Here is an 18,326-nt window from a genome sequence, read left to right on the forward strand (position 1 = left end):
CAGGGTTAAATTGTCTTGCTAAAGCCAGAGAAAAACAAACTCAGGGACACTTTGTGCCTGAGCTATCCAGAGATAAAGAACTCAAGGATGCTGCCCCATCCTGCCCTGCTGGGGGGAATATTCAGCAACTTCTTTACCCAAGCAAGTAGAGAATTTTTCCTAAATTTAACACCTCTGGTCACAGAGACACAGAAACTCAGTTGTACCATAGAAACACTTCTAGTGTCAGTATTTATTTTTACCTTAATATACATTTATACAGGCCATAATAAAAAGGCTATAACGCAACAGTTCAGTGAGTTATTACCTAGTTCCAAGAATAATGCATGCAATTACAAAGGAGAGGTAGAAACACCGTATTAAAGACCTAAAAATACAAACATTATATAAACAAACACTTTCAAATTAACTGTTGGAATTTCATACAGATAAATAAGGTAAAAAGTACATTACTCTGTCAAAGTAAAGGAAACACATGGTTATCCCAACACTGAAACAATATTTTGATGTGTAAGCCCTGTACAACTTTGTCAAATAGTTCAGACCACTGTGTTTAAGAGGATTAAAATGATTTTGTCCTGGAGAATGGTTTATTCAAGTATTCAAGCAGTTGAGTAACAAAAAAGTCCCAAAAACAAAGTATAGGAACCATTTCCAGAGAAGCTGATCTGCCCAAACACTTTGCAAATCGCTGTCCTGATGATCTCATGGGATGCTTGAAATGACAATGCCTATAAGGCTAAATGAAGCTTCCCACCTCTCCCCCAAAATGCACACAAAATAATCCTGATTTTTCACACACTCTATATGTAGAGATTCTACATCATTTTATCAGCATCTCAAACCACAACATTATTTTCTGGTTTGTTTTTTTTTTTTAATCTTTTTTTTTTTGCATGGTTCCTTGCAGAACCTTTCAGTTTACAGTATTTATTGTAATACTGCCCAAGAAACAAACTACAGAGAACTGTCATTACACCCCTAAAGACTGCAGGCATTAATGCACATATTGCATGCACAAAAAGATGCAACCAAATCTATAGAAAAAGCAAACAACCAGCAACTCAACATTGCTATTACTGAGAAAGTCCAGAGCAGTAGTTACTCAAGTATTAGACAAATAGGTATAAAATGGAAAGGTTCACATGAATACAAGTTTTTACACAGTTTGTTTGAAAGTCTTCTAGAAGCTACATTTGAAATTCTGAAAAGAATTTTATGTACACTGAAATGAAATTCAGCCAAGTCCATTGTGCCTTCTTTCTCTAGATTTTTTTTTTTAATATAGTTCTTCAAAAATGAATATACAGTTGCTTTAGTAAATTAGTGCAAAACAAAATATTTTGGAAGAAGATCATCAAATAGTATCCACATCAGCTGAAAACCCCCTGGGGATTTTGCACAGATGGAGGGAATTTCTTCCATCCCCACTTTTCCCCTGGGATAAGAGCGTGTTTGCCATCCCTTCATATGACAACCTGAGCCATGTGTACAACAGGTGAGCTCCACACAAGGCAGCTGAGCCCCAAAAAGCTTCAAGCAGCACTTGCACATGGTTAGGGTTTCCCAAATTCACTCAGCCACATTTTACTGAACAGCTTAAAAACTCTTGAGGGAATCTTCTGAGGGAAATGTCTTTTTTTTGTACCTGATGCAGAAGGATCCTCTCTCTAAAAACCTCACGAGGGAAAAACAACAAACCCTGATCATTCAAGTTCAAAGCACACGTACAAGGATCAGTTTGAAACGTGAAGAGAGATTCTTTTAAATTCTGTTGCTAGGAAGGAAAAGGAGCTGCTGGATTGGTAAGGCAAGTGTACTTTTGGAATTTCTCCTCTTTGAATACGCTGCTGTTTCTTTGGTAGTCACCACAGAAATGTAAGAATCATCTTCCACATGGGGCAGAACAAGGACAACAATGAAGCTGTAGTGAAAAAAGTGCAGTATCACTGATGTGGTCCCTTATGTTCACACCATCTGGTCCTCAGGATATTCCTACTGCTCATACACAGCCACTGTGCTGTAGCAGAGTGCAGAAAGCCTTCGCTCGATGCTGGATTTATCTGCAGAGAGAGGCACAACACAGGTCATGACCAGACTTATTTTACAATGAATTCCTTCCATGTAATGTTCATTATTCAGCTGAACTTACACTTGTGTACATTTTCTATATCTGCAGGGTCTTGCAGTATTTTAGTCAGTCCCTCCAGCAGCAGGGCTGCCTTGTGGTATCGATATGTGATATCCTCAGTTTGCTGGAACATCTCATCCAGAGCTGCTGACTGCACCTGCAATCAGTCAGGACAGTCAGCTTCACACACTCCATTGGGCAAGCAGCAAAATGAAAAATGCAGAATTCATCACCTAAAAGTGTCATTAAGAAACTCTTTTTCAGCTTTGATTTAGCTGATGTGTTGTTGTAACTAAGACAACAAAATGAAGGTGGAACTAGATGATCTCTAAGGTCTCTTCCAAATCATTATGTGATTCTGAGAGGACACAGCACCTGTGCTGTGAGAATATTCTGCACAAAAAAATCTATAAAAGCATTTTTTGATATGAATAAATATGTTCATTCTTACACCTTGCATTCTCTTGTAAAGAAATGAATTAATTGTGAGAATATTCTGCACAAAAAAAATCTATAAAAGCATTTTTTGAAATGAATAAATATGCTCATTCTTACATCTGCATTCTCTTGTAAAGAAATGAATTAATTGTGAGAATATTCTGCACAAAAAAAATCTATAAAAGCATTTTTTGATATGAATAAATATGTTCATTCTTACACCTTGCATTCTCTTGCAAAGAAATTAATTAATTGTGCACAGCACCACCATTATCAGGGTTAAGCACAACATTTGTCAGAATCTTTTGTGTGACACAAGAATTCCCTCTCATCACTAAAGCAGTGAACTTCTCTTTGTGGCCACTGACAAGATCAATTCTATTTTCTGGTTCTGTAGAAGAGATCTGTGAGAGAAGGCAGCAATTCCTGCAGTTCAGGGAAGAGGAGGGACTCACCATTTCCACAGCACAGTTGTAGATGAGTTTCTCTGCAGTTACACTGTTGATTTCATCAATGAACCTTTGCTTGTCCGAAAAAAAACGATTCAACTTTTCTGTCAATTTTTTGCACATTCCAATACAGAATTTGTATCTCTCATTGAGGCTTTTCACAACTGGGAGAAAGGTAAGAAGAAATTAAAAAAATACCAAACAAACCCAACAAAACCCAAACAATTCAGCCTAAGTTCAGCTTTGCAAAGTGAACTTGTTTAAACTTGTAGTTTTAGTGTTTATTTACTCCACCACTTCTATGACTCGAGTATCTATCAAATAATTTCCATTTCAAGTTAATGAATACCCATTTCCTAACTGTTTCTGGCTGTTTACTATGAGAGTTGTGTAATTCTACATATCTACAGTTCTCCTGCAGAGAAGAAAAACAAAACAAAGGTTGCAACTTCAGCTTTCTGAGTGATGTATCAGCAAAGAAAATTCACAAGCAAAGCAAATTAGATGATGTTGCATTTACCTTGCTTAACAGCAGTGGATGGGTTCAGTTTGCCAGATTTGACCTGTGCTTTGGCAAGATGCAGAGAAGATGCCAGTAACTGGGCAGCTTTCATATACAACACCAGCTGCTCCACTTGTCTAGGGAGAAAAGGGGAAAAAAAAAAGCAATTTATGCATCAAAATATCTTTTTTGAATGCATTCAAGCCAGGGGCAGACATCACTTTTTAATCACAACACCCCACAGGACCAGCAGCAGCAGAAAAGGAAGACAGATGTTTAATGCAGTTCCACCCCTCCCCTCCCTTCCTTTCCCTTCACAAACACTCTGTCATGGGGTGAGGGGACATCTGCTCATTTAGGAGCTGCAGCAGCAAAGACAAACTGCTTTAAATGCAGACATTTGAGAAAGGAGCACTTATTTGTGGGGACTCTGCCCGAGGTCAGTGTCTCACCACAAGGGACAGGGTGTACTTTTCATTTCCTATCCCCCTGGAATTCTCAGTTGTGAAAAGCAAACACTTGACAGGGGTTTTCTGTTGGGTTTTTATTACTTCAGGAAGAAGGCAGGAAGTAGAACTGCCCTTTCCCACCACTTCAAACTTCTCATATTTCTCCTTGCTTTTGATTTTGTATTAGGGCTGACTGACTGTTTTTTTCCAGTGAATCCAAATTTGGACACTTCTCCCCTCCCAAACTCCACCTCAGGGCTTCAGTCAACAGGAAGGGATGAGGGCTCAGATCTGCCAGAAGCTGGTACACAAATTTCCATGCTCAGAAATGCACTGCTGCATCTCAAGCCTGAGCTCAACACCTACCCCAAAAAAGTGGGAGACAAGAACAAAAACTTTTGTCTTTGCTCTTTCTGATCTGTCTTTAGTTGTTAAAAAAATAAATCCTATAAAGATTTTCTACAGGAAAGCAATCACTCCCAGCAAAAAGGACAGAATTTCAATACATTTTTAAGTGTTGGCTCTTGACCAATGACTGCAAACTCACCCCCATTCCTTGCTGAGCTGGCTGATCTGATCCACAACGATGCTCTCCTGGATCTGGTACAGTGACACAGCAGAAGTGCACAGCTCTGGGTTTCCCCCTCTCACTGCTGTCAGGTCCAGGACACACTCTGTGAATGTCAGCATCATGTTCAGGTGACGCAGTGTGTCTGTGTGCTCTCTCTGTTAGAGGGAAAGAGGACAGCAATTTAACCCCTCTGAGCCATCAGCCACATTTAAAACTCTTGGTAATCACTAAAGATTTCTTGTTGTATCAGTTCTGTGCAGGAATCACATTGTGCTAGAGGCAGCATTAGGGATGACACAACCAAATGGGCCCCAACAGATCTGAACTTGCTCTTTTCTTTGTTAATGAATTCAAGATAGTGTAGCTTATACTTTAGAGTCTTTCAACAAAGCCAAAGGAATTGGTACATGGAGTTCTGTGTTGAAACCTGAGCAACTAAAGGAATCACAAGTTGGACAAATTACTTATCATCAGCAACACAAAAGTATGTTTAGCACTTGGGTGAGGAGCCAAGAGGAACATGTGGCTTTTATTATGTAATAGACTTAATACCTACAAAAGAACTGATCTGCTTCACTAATTTACATTTGGTTCTGGAATTAAATTGTGTAAAAAGGTGGTTGTTAGCAAAGTTTACACTTCAGACTAAAAACTTCAATTGGAGTGAGCAGCTCAGTGCTGCTCTGTCAGTAAAACACACAGTACACATGCAGAGTTCCTCCTCAAAAAGAAGCCTTCAAAACAAATCAAACATATCTTAGCAATGTTTATAATATTTTAATTAATAATACAGGTCTAAATGCATTTAAAATTCTATCTGTGGGAAGAATACAGTGTACTGGTAAGCATTCATGTTATTAGAGATATTCAATAGGGACCCAAACACCTTCCAGCAAGATGTGAATGAGAAACCAGAACAGCAATCTGTCTGGAGAAATGTACACTCCAAGAATAGCATTCTGGTGAAAGACCACCCCAATTTGTGTTTTTAAAGTGTCACTCCCCCACACATCCTAAAAAAAATATAGGACAGTCTTCCCACAAGTAGGATTGAAGTCATTCCCTGACTGTGAGGAGGGAATGAAATGCCCAGAGGGGCTTTTTCCTGTCAGCACCCACAGCCACTGGCATTTACAGAGGCCTCTCTGGGAGGCTCTGGTGCACAAATCAGCCATGTTCCTCTGGTTACCAATTCAAACATATGAAATGCCAGCAATAACTACCAAAGAGAAACCGGCAACTACTGATACAGCAATATTTTCAAGATCCTAAACAAAAAAAACCAACAAGTGAAACAGCACAGAGGAAACTACAAAGCACATGGAGCAACCCTGATTTACCACATCTGTACCAGCAACATCACACATTAGAAAACATGAAATGGTTGTTTTTATACCTCCATTAAAGTTTCCTCAGGCAATTCAGGAGCTTCAAAAGTGATAAATCCCTCTAGGCTGGGAGGGGAAGTACCATAGGGGATGTACTTCAGACTGGGAGCTGCCTCAGCCCCCGGAGGAGAGGAGCCCATGTAAATCCCAGGAGGAGAGCCCATGTACACACGGCCACTGGTGGAGCACAGAGACCCTCCAGAACTGTTTGATCCCACTGCAAGAAAAAGAACACACACACATTCAGTCTGATCCAGCACTGGGGCTGTGGGTGACACCAAGGGACACGTGAGGAGCCAGCACAGGGACCCCATGGAAGGCTCTCCTCACTGCTCCTGCCTGGCTTTGCAGGGAGTGCAGAGGATGAAATGTAACAACAGTGACAATTCCTGAAGTTCTGCATTCATGGCTGACAAGGACTGCAGCTTGTGCTGTGGTTCACACTGCCCACCTGAACCCTTCACCTTGAGCTCTTTGGCAGCACAGGTATTTGATGCTGGCTGATATTTGATATTTGGCTCTTGCCAAACTGCAGGCAGCTCCCACCCCTGGTGTGCTGCTCCTGGGACAATGCATGGCAGCAGGCAAAAATCAGAATTCTGACTTTCCCTCTCCACCTTTGCCATAAAGATCACACTCCCAGTGAGGGAGTAAAGCTGTGTACACAGGAGGTTACTCACTGCTGGATTGTAAATCTGTGCCTCTGACCCTCTTCAGGGGAAAAAGGCAGAAACCATCTGATATTAATCTGTAAAGCTGTGTACACAGGAGGTTACTCACTGCTGGATTGTAAATCTGTGCCTCTGACCCTCTTCAGGGGAAAAAGGCAGAAACCATCTGATATTAATCTCTACTCTCCACAGCACTTTTACTGTGCAGGGCAGCAATGAGTCCTCAGAAGTGGACAAGCCCAAGTGCTGCCTTTGAGAAATGTCCACACAAGTGCCAGCAAAGTCTTACCTGAGGTGGTTCTGGTTCTGAGGACCATGTGGGTGCAGGTGGGAGGGGTGGCACTGCTTGGAGGGGACCCCACAGTGAACATGACAGCCCGAGAACTTGCCCCACTTGCCATGGATGGAGTTGCCATTGCAATTCCATAGGCTCCTGCTGGAGCTGGGAGAGAACATTTCAGCAAGTCAGTCCTTATTCCATATAATCACACCAAGAAGTAATTACATGCAGCAAATTGGAGCACTGCAACACAACGTGCTTTGATGCAGTTCCAAGCCCTGGACTAAGTTAGAAGTTCTCACAGGAAATAAAAGAAGCTGAGTGGACAGTCTTGGTGAGACACAGACAGTCAAGGTGCAGCTTAATGTATATTTTTACTTTCAATACCTCAATATTCTACTCTCACCCAGAAAAGAGCAGCAGAAACTCCCTGAGAGCCTGAAGATGTCAGTTTTGCAGCAAAAGATACAGCAGAAAAATTCTAAAAGCAGATTGTGACAGGTCTGGAGGCTAAAGACCAGCCCTGTCTGCAGAGCTCCTTCCACCTGCTCAGAAGAGAGAACTTCTGGTGGTGGCAAGGGACAAGCTCAGGGAGGAGGAGAAAAAAACCCAAGCAAACACCCAGAGTTATATAAATCGGCTTTCATACGAAATCAAGGGGGAAAACGAAAAACCACAAATGCTAAATTACCAGAAAATCCCAAACCCCTCCAGCCAGCACAGGCAGTCAGATATTTCTGTGTTTAGCACAGAAATAAGTATTTTCCTGTCTCAGTTATTTTTAAAGCTATGCTAAAGAAATGGAACAGATCCCCTTAAACATTAAAAAAAGCCTTCTGTGCTGAGGCTAAAAATTGTCAGAACCAATTCTCCAAGCTGGAAGCAGAACTGTGATCCAGCTGGCATTCCATAAAAACCCAGGCACAGGGAAAGAGCTTGGATGCATCCCTCTGATCCTCACCTGTATCCATTGGCCTCTCTGTGTTGAGGCTGTCTGTACTGCCTTGGTATAACTGGCCCCCAAGGGTGGTCTTTACCTGTTGATCTGACAGCTTCCCAGTACTAACAGACCTGAGCAGGAAAACACATGAATTCCCCCCAAAAAAAAGGTTATTCAGGAATATCATTCAACTTGCAAAAAGGATAACTAAGATTCTTGGTATTTACTACAGAGAATTTTTCAACAAAAATAGAAAAAGTATTGCAATCTTGCTTGTTATCATGGGTCTTCTAAAATAGAGCAAACCATAAAAATAAAGAGACCTTTTTCTCTTGAAAAATTTATATTGCAAATTTTGCCACAGAGATTTTCAAGCAAAAATTCTACAGGCTTTACAGAGGCAATGAAATTCCAGATTCAGCTAATCAAAACAAAAGGGAACTAGACAGCAACACAAAGTGCTCCAGGAAGTCTCTGCTATATTTATAGCCAGTACAAAACGTTTCTGTTGCACACACCAAACCTCAGCATCCCCTCACAGCTTTTTCACCCTCTGAGAGTTGCTGTGTGCAGCTCTGCTGCTCAGCTGCCTCCCCCAGGGATGCAAAGTTTCTCCTAAAGCAAATAGGAGATCTCTAAGTTATCATTTAAACAGAGAGCTTTGGGGAAAAATATCTCTTATAAACACTTCACCTACTCAAAGATACCCCTCCCTCTTTCAAAATTCGGCCTGGAATTTGATGAAATGTTCTGTTCCTGGCAGTGCCTACCTGCCAAAGGTTGTTTTGCTGTGCTGCTCTCCTGCCTGTTTGTCAGCTGCCTGGCTGGAGTGGAAGTGGCTGAAGTCCCTTGGCTCAGTGATATCTTTAGGCTGCAGCGGCGTTTCAGCCAAGCCCTGGCGATTTGCCAGGGCCAGCAAGTTGGAGGATGCTTGAGTTTTAGGTATTTTAAAAGGAGCTGTTGCCTTTAAGAATCAAGAGCAAGAAAACACACATTAAAAAAAAAAAATCCAAGTTAGAACCCTGAAATATTCTTGTTTTCATGCACTGTGTTAGTGAGAATTGGACATTTAACAAACCTTTGTGGGAGAGCCGATGATTGTTGGCAGGGGGGTTTTGAAGAGCCAGTCTGAGCTCCTGGGAGAGGATCCCATGTGCTTGGTGGGGGATGTCCCCAGGCTGCCTGGCCTGCTTGGCTGTGGAGAATGACTGTATCCATAGCCAGCATAGGATGGGCAAACTGGGTCTGAGTGCTGCTTTCTGAGCTTCTGCTTGTTCTGGTAGATATCTGTGAGAGTAGGAGCGCTCTGCAACCTGGCTCCCATCAGAAGTGACTGTGGGGACTGAGATGGTGGGACAGGAGAACCTGTGGAGATGACAAACAACAAGGTAAAATTCTACTTGCAGTGCTTGCAAAATATATTGATAAAGCCCAAAATTCCAGAGAGCAACATTAAACTGCAAATATTGAGATGTGTTTGATCATTAGCTCACTAGATAGCAAGGAGAATGGATTTGGCCCATGGATTATTTGAACTATTGCTACACCACACTGATGAGACCTCCAAGCTGCCAAATGGGCACCATTTCAGGCTGACAGCTGTCCTGGCAGCTGCAGAACATCTGGCAACCTGCACCAAGACAAATAAAGTGGTTGGATTCAGCAGAAATGGGACAACCAGCACTGAAATCCCAAACTGAATAGAGGTTCTCAAGGCCTGGAATGATCTTCTTACAAACAAGAGTGTGAATGGGACATTGCATGGTAATGACTTGTTTTGTGTGTAATGGCTTCATTTACAGACAAAGGCAGCTCATGTTCCTGCAAGAAAACTAGGAACTAAAAAGAACCAAATTATTCAGATGGAACAGTTTGGGGACATGACTTGGAGCAGTTGTTTACTTTTCAGTCTGTCAGACTGAATCTTTTTTTCAAAAGCTGATAGAGGAAGTCCACACTTAGGTACGAGTGCAGTTTCTCTTAAAGCAAATGGCAGAGCTCTAACATATCATTTAAACAGAGGGCTTTGGGGAAATAACTGTATTTATAAACACTTCACCTACTTAAAGATGACCCTCCTCTTTCAAAATTAGGCCTGAAATTTGATGAAATGTTCTGCTCCTGGTGTATGTTTGTATGTCTCATGATAAGGAACTGTGCAAGTTACAATCAGTACATGAGACTTGAGCATTATGGTCACAGCTTCCCAGAGAAAATGCCTGCCTGTAACCTCCAAGAACTGACACTGAAGTGAGTTTCACTCATGTTTTAAGAAAAAAAAAAAAGAAAGAGGGAAAAAACTGAACCATACAACTAGAGAAGGTTTTTTTAAAGCTGGCCACAAGAATCTTCTGAGAGAGGCTTCATTTCATGAATGTCTGCTCAAAAAAACCACCCCAAACTTCTTGCAGTTTGCTCAAAGTGCCCAGCTGTTACAACACATCCTTCAGCCTTCTTAAGTCCATGCTGGATTTTGAATATGAGCTACTTCATCTTGATTTCACTCCACTCCATTAGGCAGCATGTTTCAGAACAGTCTGCCTGCAGCTCTAGCAGAGGGATCAAGTCTCTTTCTCATTAATTTCCCAGCCAAGAATTTGCTTGCCTGAAATCCCTCTGCTTGTCTGTCTCACAGCACTGAGGGAAGTCTTCACCTGTAGTTTTAGAATCAGTCTGAAATCTCACTGGTTACTGTTCCAGTGTTGTTGGCACCCCAGGGAAGGCTCCTGAATTAAAAGTGTGTCCTCTGCTGCCACTGGCAGCAAGAACAGCTCAATTAGTTCAGAGGCTACATTACAAAAGACATCTTCAGTCCTTAGAAAAATCTCAGTTCAGATGACCTCACCTCACCCAAAGCAAAAAACTGCTTCCCATAGCCATTAAAATGCTGAGAAACAGACTTGCTGCAATTTGTGGTATTGTACAAACAAAAATACCACTGCAGTCATTTTAAATTAAGAAGTGAAACTAAGGAGAAAAAAAAGAATGCAGAAAACATATGAAGAAATGAAACATTAAAGCCCCTGCCAGCCACAAAAACAGTGCTGTGGTGTGCTGCAAGTTGGTTTGATACTGGCAAAAGGCACTAAACCAACAGCCTGACAAAACTCTATCCAAAGTAAAGTTGCAACAAGAAAAGTAAATACAGTGTTTTGTATTCTCTTCACACATACCCCTTTTCAGTTTTAAGAGACCATTTCATATCTAAGGATTCACTCATTCCTTTTGTTGAGCCAGCCAATGGCACAGCAATCATCAAGGAAACTTTTGAGACACATCATAGAACTTATTTCATATGGATGAAACCATTCCCAGACATGTCTACTGAAAGAAGTGAAGGCTCTATCATGCCCAGATGGCTTTGGACAAGTGTTTAAACAGGAGAAAAACTCACAATACAGTTTCAATATCACATCATAGAAAGTCAAAATAAAAAGTATAACTGGTATTTTAGCTAGAGGAGAAAATGCACCCAAAATGTGCACAGAGCAGAAGAACAAGTTGCTGAATTGCATATTCTTATACTCAATCCTTCTGGCATTACAGTGCAATTCCATCTTTAACAGTCTCAAAACATCTTCAAGTCCTATTTCTTCTTGATCTTTTTTTTTCCCTGCTGGCATGCCATGATGATTTATGACTTGCAAAGCTTGCTGACTGCTTAGCAACAGGAACATCAGATCCCAGCCGATTTCCCAAGGGAATGATGAAAACGTGTTGCATGCTGTGCACTGGCAGCCCTGCCTCCCTTTTCTGAGAACTGGCATGACAGAGCTGGTCTATCAAAAGCAGATTCTCAGAAGCATGTTACTACCATTCATTAGGAACCAGCCCTGGTTAAAGACAGGCTTCATCAGAGTTGTTTTTCCATCCTGAGAATAAGAAATTTCAGTCGCTGTCTTATTGTGTAGGGAATTAGTTATGGGCAAAGGAGTCACCCAGGCCAAAAATGGGCAATTTCCACAAAACTCAGTGTCTCCTATTAACCCATTCTAATGTGTGTTGGCTCTCCTACCCCTTCACAAAATGCTCTAGAAGCTCTATCAAAATAATGCTGATTGCACTGTCCAAAGTCACTCACCTGAGAAGTTTCTACTCCTTGATTCATGTCCTTGGAGTTGTCCACAACAACAGTGCCCAAGCTGCTCGGGTATGGTTCCAACTATGCAAACAAAACCAAAACGTGGATTTACACTTTCTACTTCACTTACAAAGCTAAAACAAGTGAAAACCTAGTTAGTTTACTTCTGTGAGCCATTTAACAGAAATTGTTTCTGCACATGTGACCTGGCTGGGCATGTTGCGATTTAAGATTAATTTCATGCAAGAATCAAGAGTCCTGAATGACTGCTCCAGACAAAGCTTTCCTAATTAACTGAGCACTTCTGTGCTTACCCAGTGGTGAAGGAGAGTATGGTCTGGAGGATCCTGTGGACAGCCTGCGCCCCACGGCCTGGGCAGGGTCAGCAGGCACTGGGGAGCACGAGCCCATCTTCATGAAGCCCATGGGGCTGGTGTTGGAGCGCCGCACCACCCCGGCTCTGCAAGGGAAAACAGGGCTCACACACACCGGGCTCTCCTGGAGATAAGCTTCAGAATCCCCCCTGAGGAGCCTGATCAGGTAAAGGAAATACTGCTGTTTCAAGAGAAAGCTAAGAAGTTAAGCTTTCCATACTGAGAATAATCAAGATTGAATTCCCTTTGTTGCCACACTTTTAAATGTTGAATGCCATAATAGTCTGTTAACTGGAGAACATTAAAACAGACCTCCTTAGTACACTCTAATCTTCAAAAAGTTGGTCATCAATTTCTTTTATTTCCCAACCAAGTATGTGGCCACATTTCTCTTCACAGAGAAAAGCAAGGCACAACTTCCCAAAGATTTTCTGGGATTCACATTCTCTGAACCTCAGAGAAAGAAAAAACAATTCTCATCTCATTGACTGCTCCTGTGTTTTGGAACAAGCAGAATGCATTGGAAAAGATTATTTACCTGAAAGAATTTGCTTGATTGGATTCTGGTGTGAGTGTTTTGATTCATTAACCAATTGAATCCATGTGTGTATGTCAGGACTGTCAGCTGACAGTTGAGTGCTTGTGCAGATTCAGTGTAATATAGTATAATATAGAATAATTTAGTATAATAAAGTAATTAATTAGCCTTCTGATATCCATAGAGTCAGATGCATCATTTTCTCCCCTTCATCGGGGGTACCCTGCTTTTACCATACAAGTATTGCTTAAATTCCCATTTTTTAAACAGTAAAGATCCTGACAAAATTTTCATATTGTGTCTGAAAAACATATCAGATAACTGAAAACAGATTATTTAAGGGAAAGTCATTTCCCTGCATGTAGCAACTATAATCTAATCAGGGATCCTGGAAAAAATGTGCAAGAAACCCTGGGTTTTGTTTTTTTGTAAAGATCTCCAGAGTTCTGAGTAGTCTATTTATGAGTCTTTGACCTTCACCAGCCTGATCTTGTAGAGCACAAGGCAGAGAATAAGCCTGGCTCACTAGAGCTTTGTAATGAGACAAGCTGGTTAACTGGCATGCCAAAAATTGTTTCCTTGATATTCTACAGAACAAAGCATTCATCTCATCACTACATGTGTGAAAACAAAACAGAACTTATTACTGACATTTCAGTTCATGATGTAATGCCATGCAATACACAAAGAGCAGCAAAAAAGCAAGGCTTCATCTTTTTACCTTCTTGGGCTGCATTTTGAGTGAAAGAACAAGCTCAATTTGTTTTCATGAAATATTTCAAGTGCCCATCCAACAATCTTGAGACTGTGAAGGGCTTTCATTTGTTATCATTGAAACATCTCTTTAGCGTGGAAAAAAATGACATGAACAAGAAAGCAGGGACATCTGCCAGGGTACAAACACCAACCAGAGGCAAGAGAAAGGAGTTAAAAAGCCCATGCTCACCTGGGTGATCCGTGGGGGTTTGACACGGGGCTGGCAGTGGAGGAGAGGTTCTGTTCTATGCGCTGGTAATTCCGGAGCTGGGTGGGAACCGGGATCGGCGCCGTCTCGCTGCGGGGGGACACGGAAGGCTGACAGTGCCTGCAGTTGGAAGGTGTGGAGACAGGAGGTGGAGACAGGAGATGAATACAGGTAGGCAGGTCTCACTCTGTCAGAATTGTACTGTAGGAATTTGGAGGAAATCTAGGAAACAGGCAAATGAACTTCTTCTGTGCTCCCTGCTGAGATCTCTGCTCGTCCTAACCCGGCTCCAACGCTGCACAGAGGAGGATCAGGAACTGTTCAGCACTCCCTGCCTTCCCTGCACTGCCTGGGATCACACAGAGCTGGGACTCAGCCCTTGGTCACACATCACTGAGATCTCCAGATCCCTCTGACTCCCTGCCAAGCCGCCTGCTGTGTTTACCACACTTGAAAATAGTGTTCTAGGAAAACCCAGGGACAGGAAGTTCAGAGCAGGGCTGGAATGTGGACAAAAGCCACCAAAGCACAGGCAGAGATATCCCCAGAGACATCATGAACTTGCAGGAGGAAAACATGTTATGTAATGTAAGAACCAACCCCTGGCAGGGGGAGCCAAACCACACACCTGAACATTAATCCACAGATTCCAAGTGCAGATTGCCCAAGTTCAGCTGGAGTGTCAGTGACCTGCCTCAGGGTGGTTCCTGACTCAAAGGGACTCAAACCACTGCATGTAATCAGTAACCAACACTTTTAAAGGAAAACAGAATTCAACTGAAAGAATTTCAAACAAATGGGCTGTGTGGAAGATAATAATTTTGCTATCTGGTCTTTTATTGACCATGTCTTTAAAGAAAGATCACAAATTCTTAGAAGAAATGTGAAAAGAAATTCTCTAGAAGACAGGCAGTTACAAGACTCACTGCCTGCCTCCAGCTGAACAGAAATCTGGGTTTTTTTACTGTAATTGCCCTATTCTCTTTGCTACCACTTAGAATGAAATATTACTTCCTAATAGGCACAGAACTTCCTTAGCAAAAGAAAGTTGGTCCTGCTGTTGCTACCCAGTTTCTGGATCCCACAGAGTAATTTGGAAGCTGGCTGTGGACACACAGTCAGCAGAAAGTCTGAAAACTTCCAGGCAGGGAGAAGGACTCCCATGTGGAAACCACAGGAAGGCTGTGGGCAGCCTGCCATGACTACACAGCACACTCAGGGAGCCTCTCCCCAGGAGAGGGAAGCAGATGTTATTTAAACTGTGGCACTGACACTCAGGAGACCATTAAGGCACTTCAACTTTTAAAGAACTCAGCACAGAAAATGCCTTTCCCTGCTCTCACACAGCCCTGCAGGTGAATCCAGGAAGCTCTTGAGCTGTGAGCTGGCAGAGGCAGCAGAGCTGTGTGAGTGGGGGGCAGAGGCACAGCCCCACCAGGGCTCCCCAGCTCAGGCCCAAAGCTGAGCTCTGGCCAGGCATCCTCCAGTCTGATGTGATCTGTGACCAGTCAGAGAAAATGCAGTACAGATGTGTGCAGAGCTGCATGCAAATCTTGTTTCTCTGAGGTGCAGAGGATAAAACTGATAATAAACCACAGCAGAGTGAACCACCTCAACCTAATCTGCCCATTCTGGCTGGAGACTGTCTGTGAAGACACACAGCAAAAAGCAGCATAACTATGGGCAAAATTAATTCAGTTTCATCAATTAATCAGAAGGATTCACTGCTTCACAGGGCATAACCTTTTGCAAAACACCAAAAAAACAAAGTGAAACAACCTACAAACAATGAACGAAGATTTGCCAGGAAATAAAAAACCAAACCCCAAACCAAAACAAGCATCTTGTACAATATCAGACACACACTCTGCTTTCTTCAGACCATGCCTCATGCAGCCCCAAATGCAGTTATTGAATTAACTCAGCCAGTAATTAAACTGTTATAGTACAGAGTGTGAACAGTAAGCACCTGTTTCTTATCATGTAACAATTTAGCTCTTAGTAATGTACAGATAACACAACTGGCATATTTTCATAACATTTCTAACTCTAAAAACCCTGCCTGACACAACTTTAAAAAGGAAAGAACAGTGTATTTATACTACATTGCAGATGGTCAGTTCAGAGCAAATGGGTCTCTACAGGCAAAGCATCCCCATTATCTGCCCTTAACCATAAAACATGAGGCTAAAAGCTGTATTGACAGCCCCTGTCAGCACATTTCCCCAACTGCACAAAGATCAGCACAAAGTAACAAACTTTTCTTGTGACAAGCATTCCTAAACAAATAATGCTGACTTGCAGCCCTCTAGCACTGGCACAAGCCAAAAATGCACCCAACATAATAGCTTTATTCCCCAGTTAGCCACTCATCCTCTTTCTGTTTGTACTGAAAACATCATGAAATTCATCACTTGAACAAATTCTACTTAGATATTCCATGAGTAGGTAAACACCGTAATTAAGCTTTATATTTTCCAAAGTAACACAGGAAAGATTTCAGGCCCCACTGATGAAAATCAGTTCTATTTTAAGCCAGCAGAAACTGAAGCCTACAGCCATAAGGAAGAAAGGGGACTAATTACCAGTCCTGCTGATGGAAAACCTGCAATACATGTTTAGCTCCTTCATGTGACTTTGGCATCTTGTGAGACACAGCCATGCAATTCACAATAATCACTTGCACAAAAGCCACACCCAGTGACCAGACAAACCAAGCCAGCCACCAGACACAAATCCACTGCAATCTGGGCTTTCCAACTTCCTCTTCCCTCCCAACCACTTTGTAAAATGTATCTGCATTCAACATCTTGACTCTCTCCATGAGGGCTGTGCTGTGCATCCCAACAGCAAAAAAGACAAGGCAGTTATGTCCCTTAATTTCTGCTTTTAAACAGCTCAAAATTAAAACAAAGAATGCTCTCAGCTCCTTGAGGAAATCTTTTGGGGGTGCACCAGAGAAGACATGAAGGGTAAAGAGCCTGGAAAAAAAGAGGCCTGGCTTCTATTTTAGTCCAGTTTCACAACTAAAAAAAGAAAGAAATGAAGCCAAACCCATAAAAGAGCAGAGAATCTAAGGCCACATCACACACCTGTTAGCTGTACCAGAGGCAGCACTTCGAGAAGAGGCTGTGGATGGTTTCTGTACAGTTCCTGAGCTTCCAGAAATAGTTAATGGTGACTGCCTGTGGAAACAAAAACCACTGTCTAAAGACAGCTTCTCACACCAGAGAAATTCTACTGGGCAGCAAAACTTCCCGAATTCAAGCTGTTTAGAGACTCAAATTCAATTCTTGTTTATCTTTCAGAAAGTCCACAGAGCTATGACAACCCCAAGGCCCAGAACCCCCTTGTGCAGCTGCAGCACCAATTTTAGAAGAAGAGGTTTCTTTTGGAAGAAGCTCAGCACACCTACCCTCCACACATCAAGAACTCACTGGAAGCCCGCCTGCCAGCTGCTCCCAAAGGCATATCATCTGCAGGAGGGAACACATGAAAACCCACATCAGCAAGCAGAATCAGGAAAAAAATAATTAGATCTTCCATATTGCTGTTGTAGAGAAAAACATTTCTGTGAATATATGAAAGTTTCCCACAAAAGGTTTTGTGTAGGAAAATATCTCTAATGTGACCCCCCCCCCCCAACAAAAATGGAACTGGGGAAGGGGTTCTTCACCAAGTTATTTTGCAGTTTGTTTGTGGGTTGTTGCCATATTAAGAAGAATTTTGAAAGAAACTCCATTGTGTAGGAGCACAAGGTATCAGCACTGGGATGTTTACAACAATGGATGGCAGAAACCCTTCAGGCAGTCATTTAGTCAAATATTTACCACAACTGGTGGCATCATGCAGAAATCAGCTGACTTTGTGCAATTCACGTTGGGACCATGTCATAAATGTGCTACATCCAAGTTCTTCCTTTCTATAAGCCCAGGCAGATGTTTTACCTTTCATGTTGAGGTTTTATGTTTACCTACTCCTGTTGTTTAAAGCTCTAGAGCATGAGCTATAAATGTTCAGTGAGTCTGGAGGAAACAAAGAACTCCAAGAGAATCCTTGGGTCTTTTATCAGCAGTTGTTTACAACTGAATCTCTTCTACTGCCAAGCCTCACTATTTTCCATGACTTTAAACCACCCCTATTGCATGTCTGGCTGCTCAATTGAAGATAAAAATGTCCCAGATAGACACACAGTACCAAAGAGTTTCCTTCCAAAGAGGAATCAAACTACATAAATTAATTTCAATTTGAATTCTGACACATCTAGAGCAAAGAGAGCCAAAGAACAACAGGAGGTAGAAGTGTATTATGAATGAAAATTGGGTTGAGATGTAAAAATAAGAAAGGTTCTTACATGAATGGTCTGAAGAGATATTGTGTGGGACAAGAACAAAGTCATCTGTGTCACAAGAGGAGTTCTTGCTACTGGTACTGGCAGAGTCTTTAGAGACCTGAAGATAGTTAGGAGGACCCAGTGGAGGGGAAGACAAATTTTCTTCTTGAATGTGCTGCATGTCTGGCAGAGACTGGAGGGGGTGGTGGGAAAAAGA

At 42.0% G+C, this 18,326-nt stretch overlaps 1 protein-coding gene across 1 annotated transcript in view; it reads right to left on the reverse strand.

The window, feature by feature from the left end:
• Window positions 1-200: 200 nt before the first annotated feature.
• The window catches only part of ULK2 (unc-51 like autophagy activating kinase 2), a 37,148-nt gene continuing 19,022 nt past the window's right edge, over window positions 201-18,326 (reverse strand). The window contains exons 13-28 of the mRNA XM_071447665.1: window positions 18,131-18,302; window positions 17,192-17,252; window positions 16,869-16,961; window positions 13,759-13,896; window positions 12,215-12,360; window positions 11,901-11,981; window positions 8,898-9,184; window positions 8,590-8,783; window positions 7,841-7,950; window positions 6,889-7,041; window positions 5,937-6,145; window positions 4,517-4,695; window positions 3,539-3,657; window positions 3,025-3,182; window positions 2,153-2,288; window positions 201-2,063 (exon numbers count right to left, since the gene is read on the reverse strand). Coding sequence (XP_071303766.1) covers window positions 1,996-2,063; window positions 2,153-2,288; window positions 3,025-3,182; window positions 3,539-3,657; window positions 4,517-4,695; window positions 5,937-6,145; window positions 6,889-7,041; window positions 7,841-7,950; window positions 8,590-8,783; window positions 8,898-9,184; window positions 11,901-11,981; window positions 12,215-12,360; window positions 13,759-13,896; window positions 16,869-16,961; window positions 17,192-17,252; window positions 18,131-18,302 — 2,304 coding nt within the window. The 3' untranslated portion in view covers window positions 201-1,995. The remainder of the gene's footprint in view (window positions 2,064-2,152; window positions 2,289-3,024; window positions 3,183-3,538; window positions 3,658-4,516; window positions 4,696-5,936; window positions 6,146-6,888; window positions 7,042-7,840; window positions 7,951-8,589; window positions 8,784-8,897; window positions 9,185-11,900; window positions 11,982-12,214; window positions 12,361-13,758; window positions 13,897-16,868; window positions 16,962-17,191; window positions 17,253-18,130; window positions 18,303-18,326) is intronic.

The sequence above is a fragment of the Agelaius tricolor genome, unplaced genomic scaffold (assembly GCF_023055355.1).
Source record: "Agelaius tricolor isolate 1412-34295 unplaced genomic scaffold, bAgeTri1.0.p SCAF_25, whole genome shotgun sequence".
Taxonomy (NCBI): Eukaryota; Metazoa; Chordata; class Aves; order Passeriformes; family Icteridae; genus Agelaius; species Agelaius tricolor.